This window comes from Bufo gargarizans, chromosome 3 (genome assembly GCF_014858855.1).
Source record: "Bufo gargarizans isolate SCDJY-AF-19 chromosome 3, ASM1485885v1, whole genome shotgun sequence".
NCBI classification, from domain to species: domain Eukaryota; kingdom Metazoa; phylum Chordata; class Amphibia; order Anura; family Bufonidae; genus Bufo; species Bufo gargarizans.
In genome coordinates, this window is record NC_058082.1 from 475,750,403 (window position 1) to 475,774,459 (window position 24,057).

Genomic DNA, 24,057 nt, shown 5'->3' on the forward strand with positions numbered 1-24,057 from the left:
TTTTATGTTTAATGAAGTGGATTACACCACTACTTAGGGCTCTTTCACACTTGCGTTATTGTCTTCCGGCATAGAGTTCCGTCGTCGGGGCTCTATGCCGGAAGAATCCTGATCAGGATTATCCCCATGCATTCTGAATGGAGTGACATCCGTTCAGGATGCATCAGGATGTCTTCAGTTCCGGAACGGAACGTTTTATGGCCGGAGAAAATACCGCAGCATGCTGCGCTTTTTGCTCCGGCCAAAAATCCTGATTCGGATCTGGAATGAATGCCCATTGAAAGGCATTGATCCGGATCCGGCCTTAAGCTAAACGTCGTTTCAGCGCATTGCCGGATCCGACGTTTAGCTTTTTTAGAGTGGTTACCATGGCTGCCGGGACGCTAAAGTCCTGGCAGCCATGGTAAAGTGTAGCGGGGAGCGGGGATCAGTATACTTACCATCCGTGCGGCTCCCGGGGCGCTCCAGAGTAATGTCAGGGCGCCCCAAGCGCATGGATCACGTGATCGCATGGCACGTCATCCATGCGCATGGGGCGCTCTGACGTCACTCTGGAGTGCCCCGGGAGCCGCACGGACTGTAAGTATACCGCTCCCCCGCTCCCCGCTCCTACTATGGCAACCAGGACTTTAATAGCGTCCTGGCTGCCATAGTAACACTGAAAGCATTTTGAAGACGGATCCGTCTTCAAATGCTTTCAGTACACTTGCGTTTTTCCGGATCCGGCGTGTAATTCCGGCAAGTGGAGTACACGCCGGATCCGGACAACGCAAGTGTGAAAGAGGCCTTATTCCAGTTATTTGAATAAACCTTTGCTATTGCTCATATCACATTTGTCCATCTAGTACCAGGTAGTTGAGTGCCTCCTACCATTTGATACAACTCCTTTTACTCTCTCTGCGACCAGGGGTAGGTCACAAGGGTTGTGCACCACATCCAGCTGATACGAGAGGTTAGAGCCACTGTACCATATTTTTTCTTCTTGATGTTTTAAGATGAGCCAAATTTATCAAACAATGTGCAAACTTTGATTAATTTTAGAGCAAATTACCAACGCAGAAAAACTGATGTCAAAGATTCCTCTCATAAATTCCCCCATGTTGCCTACAGACAATAAACAAATTAGCATAGACTGCTATGAGGAGCACAAATGGACACCACTTAGAAATAAAAAGAACACAACAGTCAATGCTATGAATTTTCCTGCTATATCCAAACAAGTCAACTGTTCAACAAGGTGGTGGATCCACAGTCCAGTTATTAGATCAAGTAATTGCCCTTGCCGTGTGCCCCTAAAGTTAGAATTAATGAGGTTCTGCTCCTCAAGAATATATGGTTATATTGAATATATTTTTGTTAGAGATTTTTGTTTTATTGTCCACACCCTGTATAAGATAATAATTCCAGCTACTAAAGTGATAAAAAACAACAACATTAAATCATCCTTGTTAATGCACAAATGAATCTTTCATGGTTCTTTCTGCTATTCCCCTACAACAAACGGATGTAATATATAAACCACTTACTGACACTTACTTAGAAAAATTAAACTTTGGAAAGCGGATAGAGTTTTTAATATAAACGGTGAAGTTCTCAGCTTTTCCCAGCACTGGTATTCTGCAAATGAATAGAGAAAACATATAGGGGGTCATTTATCAAACTAGTGTAAAGTAGAACTGTCTTAGTTGCCCATAGCAACAAATCAGATTCCACCTTCCATTTTGGACAGCTCTTTTGGAAAATGAAAAGAGGATTCTGGTTGCTATGGGCAACTAAGCCAGTTCTACTTTACACTAGTTTGATAAATCTCCCCCATAGTACATAAAACTAGATAAATAGTATAATACAAACATGTTCACAAAAACTTCCAGTGCACGGAATACATGCCTTGCAAGGTCCTAAATATCTAATGTCAGCTCAGAAACTGTGACTCAGCATGTGTGCATCCACTGTGTTACTGAGCGGATTTGACTATGGGACTACTCCTAAGGGCATTGCCTATGTGGCACCCCAGGCCTTCACCGATTAACTCCCATTGCAGGGGGAACCACTAGGCCACTGCATCTTAGAGGAGTCTCTGTTCGGTGGCCGCTGACCCAGGTGGGTTAAGAGCCACAAGTGAATGGCACCAAGGGGACAAACAAGAGCAAGCTCAATGGACAAGGCAAGATCAGGAAGAGTTTGTTCAATCTGGTAAACAGGCAGCAGCCAGGGCAGGCAGCACAGGGTCAATCCAGTAAACAGGCAGAGGTCAGGAACGTGAGACCAGGACAACACAATAGCGCATCTTCTCAGGACTAGACAAGGTAAGAACCTGTTGCTCAGGCACCTTGTCATAGGAAAGCAGCCATTGACTGGGGATAGATTACGCCATTGTGCTGGACCTTTAATAGCCAAGGATAGCCCACTAGCTCCCTAAGGGAGCAGAGCAGGAACTAGCTGGCAGAGAGTGGAGATGGCCAAAATAGGACGAGAGCATGGGACCAGACTCTGGGTGGATATGATTTGTGGGTGTTTGTAGTTACATAAACCTGGATCAGCACCCAGAGATTGAGGTTTACAATTTCCGTGTTACATTATGGCATATGCTTTGCTTAGCCATTACAACAGCTCCAACAAAAATTCTAAATAATTAAGTATTGGAGAATCCTATTTAAATTATACATTCCCCTGTATCGTTTAAGGTGTAGGGACCCTTAGCACAACCGCTACATGTTAAGTGGATCTTACTTTGGCTTTTTCCTCTTCTCCAGCGGACACCAAGCAAATATTTCACATGTTCCTGTCGTGTTTATGGCGCCCGACTTCAAGCAACGTCCAGTCTTGACCCCTTAAATGAGAATTTTGTTTACTGTAAGACTTAATAATCAGTACATCAAAATCCAACACGCATTAAAGTAAGTTACAATAAGAAAAACAAACATAAATAAATAGAATGATAACTCCCTGAGTTTCTCATCTTCGTTCTTTAAAATCTATTCAACCATTTCTATATTCTTCAGAGTTTCCTATATGGAAAAGATATGGTGGATGACATCATTAAACTGATACCATAGGGTAAGTAACCCATGATGACAGCATCATACTTTATTATTAAAAGGGTTGTCTGGTTCCAACATAAACTGAGAAACTCCGGGAAATGCCCAAAAAATAATACATTCAGCGTTGCTCATCTATTAGTTCCAACAGCTCTGCTGCAGTTTTCCCTGCCAGGCTTTGTCAATGTAACGTCAATGCCGCAGCAAGGTACACGGAGTGGTGGTACTGACTCTAATAGGTGAGTAATAATTAATTTATTATAACACCCCCCAAAGTTGCAAGTTTTTTTGTTAATCCGAGCAACACCTTTCATTTAACTTATGCACCCATGGCCAATCATTGTAAACATGATGGTCACACTAGTATTGCAGGATTTTTAAGGGTAACTAATTTTATATAACTTTTGACGTCATAGTAACATGTCAGGATTTAGGGATCTATAGGAAATATGTGAAGTCTGAGCCCCATACTCTCGGCTCTCATTGGACAGCTGAGCAGAGCCAATGAAAGCCAAAGGGGTGCAATGCCTATTATTCCAAGCTTGGAAACGAATTGCTTGATACTGGATTCGTCCACAGCCTCCCTCGGTGGCTGAATTCCTTAATAGGATGAATAATTTACTCCATCTTGAAAGGGGGGTGTATGTAAAGAGGAAGTGTGAAGCCAAATTTGCAGCAATATGGGATAAGTGGTTCTCAGCGGGGGGCCGCCTCCTCCTCCCCTGGGTCTGTATAGACTTCCCTTGTGCTGGTGTGGGGTGGACCGAGCTGGACAACCGTATTTGCGTAGGAGTTAGATATGATAAGAATCGAACCGGGTTGGACTGAATTGTGATCCGGGAGCTCTGACTAAGTGATTAGGTATGGTTATGGACAGTCCCTACATACATACATGGGAGGGATATGATTTTACTGATTGTCAGATAGAAAGTTTGATGAGATCTGATACATTTATTACAAATGGCGAACCGTCTCTTTGTTAGGGGGTTGGGGGGATTGGGATATCATTTATGTGACCTGCTATATTATTATTTGTAAAGAAGGAGTCCCTGTTTGTATAATTTTGAAAAAGCTGTTTAATAAAAACTATCGGATTTAAAAAATAGAAAGAAAAAATATGTTTTTGTGAGCTACAATAAGACAAGTCATAAAATTATTTTAAAAAGACAAGATGACGATTTCATGATTTTCTAGGTTGATGCATCTGGTAAATATTTCTTGGAATCTTTTACATTCCAACTGATATAAGATTGTATTCAGACTTTATGGTTCTGCTATGGAATTTCTGGATCCTTTCTCTTCATGCTGCTCTTTATTTTGTCACATTTTCTTTTTTTCTGTTCAATTAATGAACGCAATTTGCCTCTACATATTTATGAGTTGTCTACTCTTACTAAAGTAATTTGTGCAATGAACATGAGACGCTGCCAGTACATTAGTAAATGGGATCTCATTATACCGTTGCCAGCAATGACCGTTTCACCCTCAGGGCAGTCGCTGTTCTTTGTACACACTGCATCAGGGATTCCATAGCTCTGCAGGGAAAATGAAAAATTTTATTTTTATGAATATTTTTGAAAATGTACAGTATTTGTAGTAGTTTGCAACTTGATAACATTAAAGGGCTTCTGTCACCCCCAAAACTCAATTTCATTTTTGGGCATATTAAAATCCTTATTGTACGACTATTCCCTATATAGGGCTCTTACCTTGTTCTGTGGCTTGGTTTCACAAAAAAAAATCGAGCTTTTAAAATATGCAAATTACTTCACTACCAGCAAGTAGGGCGTATACTTGTTGGTAGCCGGCGCATCCTCCTTATAGTTGTACAATAAGGATTTTAATATGCCCAAAAATGAAAAATGAGTTTTGGGGGTGACAGAAGCCCTTTAAAAGGGTTAGATAAACCACAGAAATTAGTGCAAAACACCAATAATAAGTCATAAAATATAAAGTTTATTAATAACAAATGTTAAAAATAATATTCACAATACATGATTGTGAATAGGTGGGGACAAACAGACAGTTACACACCACCTCAAATACGGACTCTCCAACTATAACAAAATGCAACTGTAATGGCGACCTCAAGAGATGTTAATGACAAATCCCAAATACAGGGTATGGCGGTCGAGTCTGTATAAAGTGCATAAGAGTATAAAGATGTGCCAGAAAGTGACCAGTGCATATAAAGAGCAGCAAAGTTACAAACATATCAACTCGCTAACTACTAATGCGACATAAATGGCAACATACCGATGTGAAGAGAGGTGATAAGAGGGTGATGATTAGTAGTTAGCGAGTTGACATGTTTGTAACTTTGCTGCTCTTTATATGCACTGGTCACTTTCTGGCACATCTTTATACTCTTATGCACTTTATACAGACTCGACCGCCATACCCTGTATTTGGGATTTGTCATTAACATCTCTTGAGGTCGCCATTACAGTTGCATTTTGTTATAGTTGGAGAGCCCGTATTTGAGGTGGTGTGTAACTGTCTGTTTGTTTGTCCCCACCTATTCACAATCATGTACTGTGAATATTATTTTTAACATTTGTTATTAATAAACTTTATATTTTATGACTTATTATTGGTGTTTTGCACTCATTTCTGTGGTTTATCTAAGTATTTGGAGTGTGCTGTTTATTTGAGACCGCATGGTGATTTAAGCATTAAAAGGGTTGTCCAGCCTTTAGATATTGATGACCCATCTACTGGAAGGTCATCAATATCATATCACTGGGGGTCCACCAATCAGCCGCCAGAGACCGAACAGTGGATGGAGGGATTCCAAGTACAGCTGTGTTTTTCTTCCTTGCAGAATTCAAATTCACATCAAGTGGGGCATCTCTTCTTGACACAGATTCTACACAGAAATTATGGCTGCTTTACAAAACTCTGATTAGCCATTTTGAATGGGAATAATCTGTGTGAGGACCCGTGTCAATTTGAACTGGTATTCTGTGGCAGAAATCCATGGGCCACTGTCATGAACCAGCGGGTGTGAACCGTTGCCTACCTCCTCAAAGGGCTTTGTCTAAGTAAACCCCTCGATTCTTCACAGTACCCCTGATGGTGGGGAAAGACTTTCCCGAGGGGAACACCAGGTCTCTACCTCTTGAGGAGGATAGGCACACGAGGCAGCTGGTCCAGGTGGACCAGGAGGTACAAGGGAAAGGTATCAGAAGTGCAGGCGTAGTAAGGCAGGCAGAGTCGTTACCAGGAGCAACATTGCAGGACCAAAGGATGAGGCAGAGCTGTAGCCAGACAGGCGAAAGGTCAGGGCAGGCGGCACAGGTACAGGTCATGCAATCTGGGTCGGCAACAGGAGAGTCAAGGCTAGCAGGCAGGGATCAGATGGGTAGCAGAATCCAATAACACAAATACGAGTCAGTAACACAAGTGGTTATTAGGAGCCTTAGCAGAGCACAAGGACATTGAAGCTGAGGCATCTGGGAATGGAGCTGAGCCACTTATGTATGCATAGGAGGGCTAGGATAGGTAACATGACCTAAGCCACAAAGCCCAGGAAGTGCAGCAGGAACAAACAGCAAGCATGCTGTGGCCAGGGCTGAGAGAAAACAGTGGAGTGGATCTAGAATCACCCACACAGACAGAGCCCAGGACTGCAGTGGTGAAATGGGAAGGACTGGCCGCAGATCACCGCTGAACACAGAGCCCAGAACCACGGCGGTAAGCAGGGGAGCAGCGGCGCACAGCAGCCGCTGTTACACCCATATAGTTTCAGACCACATACTGTAGTTGAAGGATGATTTGTCGCTGCCTGGTGCTAACTGAATAGCTTCTGGGGAATTGTCCCTGACTATGCCACTGGATTATTCTGTACTGCATATCTGTCTCTTCCACATTAACATTACGGGAACCTAGAATATCTGACTACCCTCCTGACAACTGCTTATGTACTGCATAATCGTAGCTACCCGTAGTGGCTGTATCCTCTGATTCCCTAGTCTGTCTCCTTATCACGACCATTATCCAGAGAATTAACCACCAAGATAGTTTGAGGCACCAAAGTCCTGGTACCAAAAGAGAACCTCGACCATGGCTGATGGGAAAATGGAGTTTGATAGGGGCGGATAGGACTCCCCCATTTCCTCTGCTGTCTGCCTCAGGGAGATCCTGGGATAACTGTCCATCGTTGGGCAGTGACGTCACAGTAGCTTTTAGAGCCATCCATTTCACGGAGGCCAGTGAAGGATGTCATACAGAGGCATCCATCAGTCATAGGCTATTATGGCCTCTATTAAGGGACATGTTGGCTGTGCTATTCCACACCATTCTTTTGACATATACTAATGTATCCCAGCCATTTTGGCCTCTGTATGACTAATGGAGCCCTATGGACATGTTTAGCACATGTGTTTGGAAGTTTCCTGATGTACATGTTAGACATAGGGCAAAAACATGATGTGAACAGGCCCATAGGTAAAAGATACCCAAAGAAAGGGCTAACATATTGGTATCATAGGGACCTCACATAGGCCTTCCATATGTCACTGTATGGTACATCAATGACTGTGATAGTCTACTCTGATGAATAGCTCTGTATTGCACATCTAATGGGCCCTGGCAAGCAGGGGCGTAGCGTGGGGGGGGCAGGAGGGGCCGTTGCCCCGGGCGCCAAATTGCAGGGGGCGCCAGGCAGCCGAAATTTCAATGAGGGCTACGGGAGCCTATGGCTCCCGTCCCCTCCGTTATGCCCCATAGGCTTCAGGCCTAGTGGCCTGAAGCCTATAAGGCAGTAGAGCGATGCAGGACTCGGTCACGATAACCTCACTGTGACCTCCTGCGTCGGGTCTCGCGAGATGACGCGATGACGCGGCGCAGGAAGGCACAGTGAGGCGTTCGTGACCGCCTGCGGCGGGAACAAGCAGGGATGGAGATGGGTAAGTATTTTTTTTTTATGTTACCTTTCCTAATTGCATTGCAGAGGCTCTGGGGGCAGTATGGGGGGTGGGAGAGGAGAGGACTGGAGCAGAAAGGCTATGGCATTGGCACAGTAATAAGAGGGGGACATTATATTAGCAAAGAGGGGGCCAGTACATTAATAACAAAGAGGGGGACATTATATTAATAACAAAGAGGGGGCCAGTACATTAATAACAAAGAGGGGGACATTATATTAATAACAAAGAGGGGGACATTACATTAGCAAAGAGGGGGCCAGTACATTATTAATAAAAAGGGGGGCATTATATTAATAATAAAGAGGGGGCCAGTACATTACTATTAATGTAATGACCCCCTCTTCATTATTAATGTAATGACCCCCTCTTCATTATTAATGTAATGACCCCCTCTTTATTATTAATGTAATGACCCCCTCTTTGTTATTAATGTAATGGCCCCCTCTTTGTTATTAATGTAATGACCCCCTCTTCATTATTAATGTAATGACCCCCTCTTTATTATTAATGTAATGACCCCCTCTTCATTATTAATGTAATGACCCCCTCTTTATTATTAATGTAATGACCCCCTCTTTGTTATTAATATAATTGCCCCCTCTTTGTTATTCATGTAATGGCCCTCTTTATTAATAATATAATGGCCCCCTCTTTATTATTAATGTAATGGCCCCCTCTTTATTATTAATATAATGGCCCCCTCTTTATTATTAATGTAATGGCCCCCTCTTTATTATTAATATAATGACCCCCTCTTTGTTATTAATGTAATGGCCCCCTCTTTGTTATTAATGTAATGACCCCCCTCTTTATTATTAATATAATGACCCCCCTCTTTATTATTAATATAATGACCCCCTCTTTGTTATTCATGTAATGGCCCTCTTTATTAATAATATAATGGCCCCCTCTTTATTATTAATGTAATGGCCCCCTCTTTATTATTAATATAATGGCCCCCTCTTTATTATTAATGTAATGGCCCCCTCTTTATTATTAATATAATGACCCCCTCTTTGTTATTAATGTAATGGCCCCCTCTTTGTTATTAATGTAATGACCCCCCTCTTTATTATTAATATAATGACCCCCCTCTTTATTATTAATATAATGACCCCCTCTTTGTTATTAATGTAATGGCCCCCTCTTTGTTATTAATGTAATGACCCCCTCTTTATTATTAATATAATGACCCCCTCTTTATTATTAATGTAATGGCCCCCTCTTTGTTATTAATGTAATGGCCCCTCTTTGCTAATATAATGGCCCCCTCTTTATTATTAATGCAATGGCCCCTCTTTTTATTAATGTAATGGCCCCCTCGTTGTTATTAATATAATGGCCCCCTCTTTATTATTAATGTAATGGCCCCTCTTTATTATTAATGTACTGGCCCCCTCTTTGCTAATATAATGGCCCCCTCTTTATTATTAATGTAATGGCCCCTCTTTATTATTAATGTACTGGCCCCCTCTTTGTTATTAAAGAGGGGGCCAGTACATTAATAATAAAGAGGGGGCCATTATAATATACAGGGGGAATAATATTATGGGGAATGAAAGCTATCTGTCTGGCTCTAGCTCAGTATTGGGGGGCAGCAGGATGACAGTGTTGAGACACCAGGAAGGAGAGCATGATAGTAAAGTGAGGAACCTACATTTTTTTCGGTGAAACTCTGCAGAGACGAGAAGCGGCTGAAAGAAGTTATCATGGCGGTCTTATCTCTGAATGAAGACGTCGAGGAGAGTCTACATCACAGGAGACGTCACTGGATGTAACAGGTATGGTGCGGTATTCTACTGTAATAATAATGTCCATCCACATATCTGTTTCACGGTACGGTTGAGGGAGAAGATTGAGAATTTGGCCCATACTGCCGCATTCTGGCCCCAGACTTCAGGTCACACTGTGTGTGTTCTGAATTCTGGGGCCTCACACCCATCTACTACATTATCTGTACTCAGAGAGTTATCTCTGTGTTATCTGAGGTGTTACATAGGACTGCTAGTGATCTACTATAGTATCTGTTAAAAGTGGCGTGCCTGGGGTAGGCGCGAGGGGGGGGGGGGGCGCAATTTTTGGCTTGCCCCGGGTGCTGGCAACCCACGCTACGCCACTGCTGGCAAGACATACTTCTGTATCAATTAGACAGAATTAAACCTCTTGATGGCTTCATCTGAAACTAGAGGCACCCAGAGGTTCAGAAGGACTAAGGAGATATTGGCTGGTATCACAAAACACCTTACTGCATGTTTATTGTATGTAGTCACATCACAGTCTCCAAAGTCTTTCTTGTTTAAAAATTGGCCATAAAAAGTAAACTTTAAACCAGCTATTGTTTTATGATGTGTTGATCCAGAAGTAGGCAAAGACATAGTTGTAACACTCATTGGCTATATCTGGTATTTCACGTCAATGGGGTTAGCTGCAATACCAGACGCATCCTATGGACAACAGTGATGCCATTCCTGGAAAAAAAAAAAAAAAACTAATCTCAAGGACTCTTTTAGAGATTATGGGGGACATTTTTTAAGACTGGTGTCAAATATGCTGGTCTTATTCTCTCTTCAGTTGGAGTCACATATCTTATAATTACTAAAAGGCACCCGCCTCTTAATAGTTGTGGTGCATCTGTGGGCTCTAACCCCCCAAAAAGTCACAACATTTTGTGCAATCATGGCGCACAACAATTTTTCTGGCATACAGGATACTAAAATGTCCCCCTGAGTTCCTTGATCGCCCTTTACATAACATACATTTCCTTTTAATTTTCCTTACCTCGTGGCATTTATCTTGTCTCTGGTTAGGGGTGACAATTAAATTGGTTACTACAAAAAAGACATTCTCACCCTGCAAAAAAATGGAAGGATAGGAAAATCAGTGTTTGGCTTCCTTTTTTCTTTTTTTTTTTACAAAATTCTTTGAAAAAGAGTTACACTAACCTGAGGAGGGATGACATAATCCACTACATCCCACAGTCTTGGCCCGAGTTCAGTAGTGTTCGTATAGGCAACTCCCTTTAACTTTGTTATGACAGAGCTTTGTATGGAGGTGTCTGTATCTTGATAACCTTTTTTAACCACAAACACCCACCTGTCCAATAACACAAAGAAAATAAATAAATCTTTATGAAAATCTCAAGTAGTAGTGATTTTAGGGTAAATGCTTACAACTTACAGTAAAAAAACTAAGCAAATGAAATTAACCCCTTCGACCCTGCCATTTTTCACCTTAAGGACCAGGCCATTTTTAGCAAATCTGACATGTGTCCCTTTATGTGGTGATAATTAAAAAATGCTTTTACTTATCCAGGCCATTCTGAGACTGTTTTCTAGTCACATATTGTACTTCATGACACTGGTAAATTTGAGTCAAAATATTTCATTTTTATTTATTAAAAAATACCAAATTTACCAAAAATTTTGAAAAATTATCAAATTTTCACATTTCTATTTCTCTACTTTTAAAATAGATAGTAATATCTCCAAAAATAGTTATTACTTTACATTTCCCATATGTCTACCTCACGTTTGGATGATTTTGAAAATGGCATTTTTTTTTTATTGGGACATTAGCAGTGGTGTATCTTGGTTTTGTGCTGCCCTAGGCGAGACTAAACTCGGGCACCCCCTAATATAAATTTGACCCACCCCTTCCTGTCAAGGCCAAAGTTTTTGAAGACAGCAGGCTCAGGGATTAGTGCATTTGTGCCCGGGGCCTGGCCTCAGTGTTCACGGTGACCGAGTGCAGGATCCGTTCTGCACTTGGAGGAGATAAGGCTCACCCTAGCGTTGCCGGCCCGTGATTCCACCTCCGTGTGACGTCACGACGGCAACGCGCGAATGCAAAAGGCAGGGGAGGTCGGGAGGAAGTCAGGAGGAGGAGGAAGTAAGTCTTTCAACTCCTTCAATATGCGGCACCGGCGATGCCGCTCGCATAGTGAAGGATCGGACAAGGGGCAAAAAATATTTAGCATATTGTGTAACTATCACTAAGCAAACAAGGCATTTTGCCGCCCCATTGGCAAGTGCCGCCCTAGGCAAATGCCTTGTTTGCCTTGTGATAGATACACCCCTGGACATTAGAAGGCTTAAAAGTTTAGAAGCAAGATTTTATAAACTTTGTTAACTCTTTAGGTGTCCCATGAGAATTAAAGGTAAATGGGAATGAAATTTCAAAATTTCACTTTTTTTTAGCTGATTTTAAATTTTAATCTATTATTTCTGCAACACATCAATGATTAACATGGTCTGGAGTTTACAGAAACACCCCATATGTGCTCAAAAAATGATGTATGGACGCACAGCAGGGCTCTAGATTCAAACAGCAAAATATGGATTTTGCTGGGCTGAATTGGCAGACATTGATTTTAGGTGCCATGTCTCATTAAAAAAATTCCTGAGGTACCCAGAAATTAAAACCCCAAGAAGTGACCCCATTTTGGAAAGAACACCCCCGTACGAACATTTTAAGTGGTGGAAAGGGTACTTTTCAGCAAACAGGTGTCTCACAGAAGGCAGAAACACCTGTTAAAGGATTTCAAAGCACACATTTGTGATAATGCAAAATTACTAGCAGACCCAAATTTTTCACTTTCACAAGGAGTTAAAGGAGAAAATGCACCCCAGTATGTGTTCCCCATTTTTTACCCATTCAGGAAACACCCCATATGTGCTTGTAGCCTGCTGTATGGGCACACATCAGGCAAACAGCAAAATATGTATTTTGCTGGCAGGCTGTTTCATGGTCCACTGGGGCCCCCAGGAATTCTCGTGAGGCTCGACCTGCAGGGGACCCCATTGGAGTAGCGGGACAGGTCACGCATGTGCCTGCAGAATCTTCGGTTCCGACTCATTTGCAGGTGGATGTGGGTCTGGCGTCTGTGCCGACGCGATCACGTATTCATGCTGGGCCACTTAAGCGTCCACATGCACAATTGAGAGGAGGTTCGCAAAGGGTTACATGGCCGAACGTATATGCGCATCTTATTCGCTACGCTGGCCGCTGACGGGGAATATACCTGTACATAAACTCTAGTAGATTAGAGGGCAGGCATAGGTTAAGTTATCAATGACCAGCTAAGGCCGCACAAGTGTCAGGGATAAGGATAATCATATGGCCTTTGAGGAATAGACACATGGAACTCTGTGATTGTCTAGCAGGTGTTTAAGAGGTGATCTACCTGGCTGGTCAGTGCCCACTGTTGTTTTTACAACCCGGGTGTATGTTGCTGTTCACATTCTTCCAGACTACCTGTGCATGACTTCTGACTTCCTCAATCCATTTCTAGAGACTGCTTGTGGGAAACTTCTATGCGGAACAGTTTGTCTCGTGTTGGACCTCGGATCGGACCCTGGAAATGTCTCGTCCCTAGGTACTACGTTACACAGACTATGCACTTTGGCCTGATCTGGCTGTCCCTTGTGAGTTTTCCTGCACAAGTTATTTTGGTTGATTACCTGCATATGATTTCTGTACTGTACTGCTGTCATTTAATAAATCCACCATTGTTTAAACTCTGTCTGGTTGTTTGGGGTTCTGCACCATTACAAAGGCCTGAATTGGCAGCCATGAATTTTAGGTGCCATTTCGTAATTAAAAAAATTCCTGAGGGGCTCCCAGAAATTAAAAACCCCAAGAAGGGACCCAATTTTGGAAAGTGCACCCCTGTACGAACATTTTAAGAGGTGGAAAGGGCACTTTTCACAGAAATGAATATGTAGTGGTTGGTAAAAAGTGGATCTGTAAGCTATGCAAACTAAATCAGAAATATAAGGTGGTAAAATTACAGGGTACATCATGAATGAAATTAAATTAATACTCCATGGATGAGTGGTAGATTTTAAAACACTTCTGCATGCACAGGCCAGTGTTTTTAAAGGCAGGTTTCGCTGTGGTAAATGGTGTCTTTCCTGATCCCCCTTTTGGAACACACCCTGCATCTTTTTTGGGTCCTTCCCTTCCTTCATGTCTGGGGGACTCTACCTGGAAAATGTTGCCCTGGTACAACACAGGCACCATGACTTCCTAAAGTACTGGGACTCCCCGGCCTGGCTTTGAAAAATTAGGGCCTTGATAACCACCTCTTGGAACTTAAGGAAAGTTCCTGTGTGGCCTGAAGATTGAAATAGCATGTACGCATTGCACATTGCCATCGGTACAATGTGTACAGCCAGCTTATTGTACCATAATTTTGTTTTTCGTGTGGCACTGTAGGGCTTCAGAAGTTGATCTCAAAGATCCACCCCTCCCATGTGCTTGTTGTAGTCCAGGATACAATCTGGTTTGGGGGTAGTGGTTGTGGTACCTCGTACAGGAGCAGGGGAGCTGGTGTTAGTGTGAATGGGGGTCATTACAAGGATGTCCCTCTTGTCCTTGTACTTAACCACCAGCATGTTCTCATGGAGGAGAGCCCTACTTTCACCCATTCTCAGTGGTTGCCCTACCAGGGATCTAGGGAGGCCTCTCCGATTTTTGTGCACTGTGCCGCAAGCCACAATACCTCTGGCAGTTAGGGACATGAATAGGGTTATGCTGGCATAATAGTTATCCACATAGAGGTGGTAACCCTTATCCAGCAGTGGGTGCAGTAAGTCCCACATGATCTTCCCACTAACTTGTAGGATGAGGGGGCACTCTGGGGGTTCTATCCAGGAATCTTTCCCTTCATAAATACAGAACTTGTGGTTGTACCCGTAGCTACTCTCACAAAGTCTGTAAATCTTAATGCCATACCTTGCCCGTTTGCCGGGTGCAACGGGCAGCCTCCCCTCTATATATAAAAAAAGCATCTCAGGTGTAGGAATGCCAAGTGGTATAGTGCGGCCTATAATGTCTCTTTATGTGTGTCACGGTGCTCCTACCTGAATACCGCTGGACCCCAGGCTTTGGCCCCAAAGCAATAAAAAGGGGCCAAAGCCTGGGGTCCAGCGGTATTCAGGTAGGAGCACCGTGACACACATAAAGAGACATTATACTCGCAGGCAAACCATTAAACTCGCAGGCAAACTAATCTTTGCTATATCTGTTTCTCTCACTCTGCTGTACTGACAGTCTGGCTGTATAACTCAGCTTCTTCTGTATGCTGCACTTCTTCTCTATAGTCTGACTCTAGGTTATGCCAGGGAACTTTCCTCCTGGCTTCTGAAGATTTAAGCTTTGGCCTCCATGGCCAGCAGAGCTTAAGGTGCTCTGGCTGGCGTGGGCATGTCCAGCAGAGATGTGCCCCTGCACACCCTTCCCCTGTCTAGGGAAGACCTAAACTAAACTAACTGGTCCCCACCCTTCTTGCAGGAAGTAGGGCAAGCCCACTTCTTTCCATAGGGGGTTTAGAATGGAAAGGCAAGTTCCATTCTCTCTAAGTACAGCTCTGCCGATCCAAATCTTCCTGACTCATTTAGGCCAATCTCACTATTGACTTCTGATGTTAAGATTTTAGCGAAAGTCCTAGAAAACCGGTTAGAAATGGTCATTTCGACCATTATACATAGTGATCAAGCAGGATTCATGCCTGATAAATCCACTTCGGTAAATCTTAGAAGACTCTTTCTTAATATTCAAAGGAGGGCAGAATCGGATGGAGGACGGGCCATACTTTCCCTAGATGCGGCCAAGGCTTTTGATAGTGTAGAATGGAACTATCTCTGGGCAGTGTTACAAGTCATGAGGTTTGGGGAAACCTTTATATCTTGATGATGATGATGTATAGTCTTGTGTTCACGCAGTCTTACCCTTCGGACCTCGATGCGCTTAGCTGACTAATTCAACAGGGAGGAAAAAAAGAAGGCATGACACTTTGCCATGGGCCATAAAGGCCTAGAGAATAAGGCACCTATTTCAGAGACCGATTTCCTAGCACTTATCAAAAGGAGAGTCAAGAAAAGGGGGAGGAAGGTAGGGGGATCTCAAGGTTCAAAGGGGTCGGACGAGATATAGAGAATGTGAAGAAAACAATTTAATAAACGTGGGGAAAAATATCTTTAAAATAAAAGAACATTACCAACCGTGAATTTATAGACTAAGATTTAAGAAAACCCCCAAAATTATATAAACCAAATAAGTGTTATATAGGAAGATCAAACGCCTGTTTGAAAAGTAAGGTTTTCAGTGCACGTCTGAATGAGAGAAGACTGGGAATCATTTTCAGGGCCAGAGGTAGGTGGTTCCAAAATCTGGCCCCTTGAGCCAAAATGGATCTACCTCCACGTCTGATCTTGTTAACTTGCGGGATGTTAAAATTTGCAGAGTTACTAGACCTCAATGGGGCGTACCTGGTGAATTTACGTCGCAGGTACAAGGGCCCCATACCATGGAATATCCTATGCATGAAGCATCCAATCTTGAACATCACCCGTTGTTGGACGGGGAGCCAGTGCAAGGCATTAAGAGAGGGAGTGATATGCTCTCGGCCTTGCTGCGGCATTCTGCACAAGTTGAAGTCTATGCAAGTTCTTCTTAGGGAGTCCCATGTACAAGGCATTACAATAGTCCAACCGACTGCTGATCGCTGCTCCGACCAAGGCTTTCCTGAGCGGGGATTTGATGTATTTTAAAATCCTCCCCAGAAGTTTCAGCTGGTAGTGGCAGGTACTAACCACCTAAATTTTTCTGAGGGGCCAGGGTTAATCTGGAGTCCAAGACCACTCCCAAGTCCCTGACCTGGGTGGCTGTCTCAGGGACAGGTCCAAAAGACAATGGCCATTGGGGTGCTGAGGGTGTAATTTTCTGGTCACTGATTCTAATGCATTCAGTTTTGGTGCCATTAAGCTTGAGATAATTGGCACTCATCCAGTGATCGATCTCCAAGAGACATCTGACCAGATCAACTTGATCAACTGTTCCTTTGGCAAGCCTAAAGTACAGTTGTGTATCATCCGCATAAACATGAAACTGAAGGATGTGGCTCCTGATGATGTCGGCCAATGGTCTCAGATAGATGTTGAACAAGACTGGGGATAGTGCCGAGCCTTGTGGTACTCCACAGGACAGTGAGAGATCAGTTGAGTGAAATACCCCCAGCTTCACTCGTGGTACCCTGTCCTGGAGAAATGAGACCATCCATGCCAAGGTCTTTCCATCTAATCCGGCTACCACTTTCAACTGGTTCAATAACACTTGATGGTCAATAGTGTCAAAAGTGGATGATAGGTCCAGAAGGACTAGGACCATGGAGTCGTTCTGGCCTAATGCCATCAGTAGATCATCCTGGACATTGACGAGAGCGGTCTCAGTACACCTTCTGAGTCGGAATCCCGACTGGAAGTCGTCAAGAATGTGATTGGCCTCCAGATATCCCTGCAGTTGTGCAACAACCTCCCTCTCGCCTATCTTTGCAACGAATGGCAGTCCCGAAATTGGTCTAAGGTTACTCAGATCGGTCACAGGTAGCGCCGGTTTCTTAGGCAGAGGTGTTACCACTGCCTGCTTCAGAATAGCCGGCACCTGACTGCTGGAAAAGGAACTATTTATAATGTCTCGAATGTATGGTGCCATTGCATCCGTGGCGGACTTCACCATGGCCGCAGGGCATGGGTCTAGAGGCGAGGAGGAGGATCTAAGAGCTCCAATGATTTAAATCGTTCTCTCCTCAGTTCACCTGGGTTCAATTACTATACTGGGGCCCCACAGCTAGGATTAAAGCTAATGGGGGGATGTCAGAGGCATTTAGGCTGGGCAGGGGTGCCCGCTATCCCCTCTTTTATTTGCCATTGCGATTGAGCCACTGGCATGTCTACTCCGTTCCTCAGACAAAATTGTAGGATTTCCTATGGGAGATGGGGAAGAGCGGGTATCTCTCTATGCTGACGACATGATTATATATGTGGGGAATATAGAGAAGTCGCTAGGTCCTATTATGTCCCTCAAAGGATTTTGGTGACAGGTCTGGCCTTCGTAATAATTGGGATAAGTCCACTCTGTTGCCGCTAGATATGTCCTCTGATAATTCCCTACTGCGGTCCACTCAGCTGCAGATTGTTCAACAATTCAAATATCTGGGAATAGTTGTTTCAACTAACCTGGGGCATTATTTTAAAAATAATGTAGAGCCGCTCCTGGACATTATATCTGAAAAAATTAAGGCTTGGTGCAAACTCCCAATGTCAGAAATTGGTAGGAGTAATCTCCTTAAAATGGTTCTTATGCCAAAACTTATCTATGTCCTGCACAATTTCCCTGTATGGGTACCTCGCTGGATCTTTATTAGAATAGATAGACTATTTAGGAATCTTATTTGGCACAGAAAAACAGCTAGGATCTGACTGGATACGTTGCAGAGAGGAAAAGATGCAGGGGCTCTCTATCCCTAACTCCTCGCTATATTATATATCTTTGCAGCTGCAGCAGCTGAGGGGGTTGGGAAGGATCCCTGGGGACGTTGCGTCTGCCCGGCTGATGGCATATATCATAGGTCATGACTCACTGGTAGATTTGCTGGAAAATAGTCTCTCTGATAAGATAGTGGAACACCCTACACTCAATATAATACATAAAGTCTGGCAGAGGTGTCGTGTATTGCTGTCTATACAGGGTTTCACCCAAGTCACTCCTGTATGGAAGAATCCTCAGTTGCCTGAAATATTTCGCCTAGAAGGTTTTTCGCCCTGGGATTGTAAGGGCGTGAAATTCTTATATCAGCTGCAGAAGGATAGTGAGTTTAAGTCCTTTGAGCAGTTTAAAAATAAGTTTGCTCTTCCTCATACAGCCTTTTATCCGTTTTTGCAGCTATAACACGCATTTCAGGTCCAGGCGAAATCTATGTCACTTAAATGTACGACTGTCCCACTGTTCCAACAAATCCTCACGGGTTACTCCTCGAGTGGATTAATTTCGTCCATTTATAGGAATCTATTTGTGAAATCAGTGAAACAGGATACACTAGTGGTCAAGTGTAAATGGGAGGGGAAGGTTGGACTAATATCAGATGAACAATGGAAGTCGATATTTGCATTGACACCTCAGTTATCGCTTTGTGAGGGCCAACGCATGTCTTAGCTGTTTCTTGTTCACAGGTTGTATAGGACTCCAGCATTTCTGTTCAGGATAGGGGTTAGACCTGATGCATCCTGTCCTTGATGTGAAGAGAGTCCTGCTTCCTTGCTACACATGTTCTGGAACTGTACAGAGCTTAATAAATTCTGGACTGATGTGTTGGCAACTATTAAAGATGCGTACAATATTGAGATCCCGGCTAATCCGAGGACATGTGTACTGGGAATACTGGACATTAAAAATCATCATTATCGTCTGGGAGTGCTGCATCTGCTTTTCCAGGCTAGAAAACTGATTACTAAATGCTGGCTTAGACCCCAGGCCCATCGAGACCAGAATTTATAAACAGAATGACTGATATCCTTTGCCTAGAAAAAGGAATATATCTTAAGAAGCACTGCCTGGGAAAATGTAACAAAATTTGGGACAAATGGGTAGACTATAGGAATGGAGGTGCCTACATACGTGGAGTTGCCTACATACGAAGGCAGTATAGTGTTGTGTGTACATGTGCTCATGCCTAGGAATGGAAGTCATACATGGAAGGGGTGATTTGATTGGTGATATGGTACTTTAGGAAGGTTGGTTCTCCTATGGAGTTCAACTGAACGGTTGATGTTGGGCCCGTCTCATTGCCTGGGGGGGTGGGGGGATTTGGGTTGGGGTTGATGGGGGGTTGGGTTTTTTTCAAAAGTGAATAGGTTATGATAGCTACCATTCTACGCTGATAAAAAATCATATTGATATCTTGCACCATTGTTAGATAATATGCATAATGTGTATTACTGCTGAGATAATATATGTCAATTAACAGAGATTATGTATACTTCATACTGTAATTTGTATGTGCATTGATATTTGTATTTTCTGATAAAAAAAATTCTGATAAATTTTCTGATAAATTTTCTGATAAAAAATAAAATACAGCTCTGCCATATTTGCTGCCACCTGCTGTTGATCAGAGACAGGGGAAGAAAAAAGAGGGTTAGTCACTGGGCCTTCAAAACGATGGTCCAGGGATAACTTCGCAGGGCGCCAAAGGTAGGGCAGAATGAGTGTAATAGGATTGCGCCTAACTATTGGAAAAAAATATATATATAAATATATATATAGGTCAATTGACAATAGTAGAACAGAGAGGAGCCGGCTGCCAATGGTCTCAACCCACCCTGATCCCTCAAGGTGGGTGATTGGAAAGAAAACAGTGGGGTTGCGCGGAGACGCAAAAAAAGGACCACAGAGAGGCGCCAGAATCTCTAGTGTCTAGGGTTATGATGGTGTAAAACCCAAAGGTAGAGGCTTATGTTTTTAGGTATATGTTTTTAGGTATGCATAAGTTGGGTGGCAATGTGCACACACTCACCAGATATTACAGTTGGTTGGTATATGATAGGTAAATGGTAGTAAAAGCAAAATCAAAATAGCGATAATAGGCAAATATAAAATCAAGGTATAAAATCAAAATTTTAGTGACTCACTTCACCCAGGAGGGTAATGTGGGATAAAGTTAAAGACACCCACATCACACCTCCTGCGCCTGAATTGCCAGTAGAGTCTCAGAAACGAACGGTGATCACTCAGGAGTCCTTGTTCTTTCTTTTAGTCTTTTATTCCAAAGCCAGGGTGGGGAAGTGAGGAGCTCCCGCGTCTCCGCGCAACCCCACTTTTTTTTCTTACCTGCTGTTGAACCAGGCACATTACATGAACATACCAGTTACATAACAAGATTATGAATGCACATTGTGGAGACAAAATACATATATGGCATTGGTGTTAGCCCAATAAAGTCAGTAGCAGGGTGCAGGAGTGGTAATACCACTCTTGGGTGTTACATACCCCCTTACTTAAAACCAAGCCGCCCTCGGTTTGTGCTTAGGGTTTGCTCTAAGGGTACCCAAGGAAAAATTAAAGTGCTACATGAAACTATTCATTATTATTGTATACATAGACTGATATAGCAAAGGCTACCACTAGGTTCCTGCCCGTATGAGTAGGGTGTCTATTTACAGTTTTCCCTTCTCTCGATAATAACCAGAGTACCCAAAAGGACTGCACAAAGCGCTCAAATACTCCACAACTTGGCCACAGTCGTATGTGGAGCATGGGGGTGTCATGTACTATAATCCCTCTACGATACTATGAGACGCCCGCAAATAGAAGGGTGGCTTCATCCTGTAATCCCTTCCCAGCACCAGGGTCTATAAAAAGCTTTTTGCGCGGTCACCTTGATGACTAAACAGGTAGCTTCATAAATTTCCTTAAGGCGGTGCACAAGGCCTTAGGACATAGACAAATACACACTTATCAGCAGCGGGGTTACGCTTGACAGTATTAGATCTGCTTGTGACTTGCCCCTTGTGTAGCAATAATACAATACAATGCCAAAGCTTTATAAGCTAACACAAGGTAACATAAGAACTGTAACGGCACCCTGTGCATAAAAGGGGGTAAACGCAGTTTATGCAATATTCCCTTTCAAGATGCAAAGGCAGCTACTAAAGACGCCACTCTCCTGAACTGGAAACCATATAAATGCTGCATACAGCCGAATAGGAAAAAACATATCAAAGGTTTACACTCCTAGCATTCGGACTGAAACAGCATACAATCCCCCCAAGAACGAGACCAAGCTCTGTGTTGAGGGTAAAGCAGTGGACAGCCAGAGCTGTGGGTTTATTGTTCTTATATACACATTAGTACCACCCACAGGGCTTTGTAAAACAACCAGCAAACACGTACAATACACTCCCACACAAAATCCTCCCCTCTGCCTGTGATACAATTACCTTACACAATGGGTTAATGTAATTATCACAGGCAGGAGAATACACAGTTTTCACAATGTATTCTGTCCTGGAGACAATTGGGAAGTAATCCAATTTATCTTCAAGGGCAGAAGCAAAACTCCATTAGCCACGTGGTAGCAAAAGACATAAGAATATTTAACTGTGCAGCATAAAACATAGACATTTAACATATCCCCAGATAGCTCCGGTCTGAGTGCATATTATTAGGTGAATGGCACTCAGGCTACACGAATACAGTTCAATTGCCATGGAGCCATATTCTTTCACATAGTATTTGCAGGGGAAAATCAAGCGTTTCAACATGGGGCCATAGTCTAAAGGAAGCAGGCGGGCAACCAGGCTTCTCCAATGCAATGTGGCGAGATTGGTCTCGTCACATCTCTCCCCTTTTCCAAACAGACTAACAGGGTATCTGACTTCCTGCCAGTCAGTGCCCTTGTTAGTCCAGCAGCCCACCCACAAAACAGAAACAGCAGTACAGCCCACCCAAATAAATGGTTACTACACCTGAGCAAGGGAGAAACCTGTCCATGTCCAGGTACCTCACTACGGCTGTGTGGGCGACTGGTAGACTGCCTTGGTGGGTTGCTGAGTGGGCACAGACCAGCGGTACTCTGCCCTGGTGCCAGCACTAGCACGGAAGTAGCCTGGTTGGAGCCTGGTTGTTGGAGGGGGAGACCGACTGTCTCCCCTTTAGATACACAGCTCTGCTGTTGTAGGGAGAGACCGACTGTCTCCCCTTTAGATAGACAACCATGCTGCTGTGGGGGGAGACCGACTTTCTCCCCTTTGGCTAAACAGCCCTGTTGCTGGGGGACAGGACCGACTGTTCCTACCCCCTGTGCTGTGAGTGCAGAGACCACGGTCCCATCTGCACTGTTGTGGGGCTTACTGTCTCCCCCTGGTGCATTAAACTGCCACTGGGGGATGGAGACTGGGCTCGTAATTCCCTGTAAATCACACGGCCGCTGGAGAATGGAGACTGGGCTCCCAATTCCCTGCAATTCACACTGCCAATAGGGAGAGAGGGTAACAAGCTCCTCTCCCATACATACTTCCAGCCTCTGGGGAGGGAGACAGACTGTCTCCGTTCCCAATACAGTGTCCTGTTGCTGGGGAAAGGAGACTGGGCTCTCTATTCCCTGTAGGACACTCTGCCGCTGAGGAATGGAGACTGGGCTCCCAATTCCCTGTACATTACACGGCCGCTGGGGAATGGAGACTGGGCTCCCAATTCCCTGCAGGACTGGTGGAGAGCCCTCGGTCCCATCTCCACCGGCCGCCTAGTGTTCTTCCCAGTAACACTCCACAATATCTGCCCAGTTGAATGGGTCTGGATCCGGGTCTGTCATCTTGCTGTCCTGCTGAGCCTTCCCAATGGAGTGGAAGAGATCTCGGTAGTCCTGCTCCAGTTCCCACTCCAGGGTTGCTAGGTGAGCCAGGTCTTTCTCTACCTCATGGGGGTCATCCCAATCCTGCCTAGCCTCCCTCTCGTAGAAAATGTCCTGAAGTCTGGACTGTGCAGGGCTACCGAAGTCAGGCTCTGCAAAGGACTCCCATAACAAGCCAGGACCATCAAACTCCTCTCCTTCTGGCTTGTCATGCTCAGCTGTCCAGGGTATATACTGTGCCGTATACCACCAGAGCGCCTGGTAGGCATCCTCCAGTCATAGCTCCTGCCATACCCGGTGCTCTAGTTCCTTCACCCCTTCCTCCAGGGGCTGCTCTCCCAGGAAGGGCATCCGCAGGGCCACTTGCATCTGCAATCGCTGCTCTTCACTGGGGAGACTCTCACCTTGCTGGTATTGTACATTATCCAGGGCCTGGTACCAGATGCCTTTCCTTAATGCATCCCGGTCATCCAGGTCTTCCTCATTGTATGCCACTGCTGGTTCCATCCTATGGATCTTAGGGTCGCTGTACTGGGACATGCGTTGCCCCCAACTTGTAAATCCATGAAATGGTGTCTCCTGTAGCTGTCCCTCTGGCTGTGGGAACGATCCCATCGCTTGCCACCAATTGTAATGGCACCCCGGGCAAAAAAACGGGTTCAAACCGTTTAGGTGTTCTTCCCCTTCCAGAGCTACAGGTACAGCTACTTACAGAACACCAAACTCTCGAACGGCAAACAAGGGAATGCTCCAAACTCCCGAATGGAATACAGCATAGCACTCCAAACTCCCGAATGGAACCTCGCGAATAGCTGCTAGCAGACGAATAGGAAACGCACTCAAGTGGCTTACACTCCTAGCAATCAGTCTCTAACAGCATACAGTGAATCCCCCCAAGAAC

The 24,057-nt window shown here is 44.1% G+C and overlaps 1 protein-coding gene across 3 annotated transcripts in view; it reads right to left on the reverse strand.

Moving 5' to 3' along the window:
- The window catches only part of P2RX5 (purinergic receptor P2X 5), a 134,566-nt gene that overhangs the window by 45,302 nt on the left and 65,207 nt on the right, over positions 1–24,057 (reverse strand). For all 3 annotated transcript variants that reach the window (XM_044286778.1, XM_044286780.1, XM_044286779.1), the window contains exons 2-6: positions 10,912–11,062; positions 10,748–10,819; positions 4,498–4,573; positions 2,731–2,830; positions 1,537–1,617 (exon numbers count right to left, since the gene is read on the reverse strand). In XM_044286778.1, the coding sequence (XP_044142713.1) occupies positions 1,537–1,617; positions 2,731–2,830; positions 4,498–4,573; positions 10,748–10,819; positions 10,912–11,062 (480 nt within the window). The remainder of the gene's footprint in view (positions 1–1,536; positions 1,618–2,730; positions 2,831–4,497; positions 4,574–10,747; positions 10,820–10,911; positions 11,063–24,057) is intronic.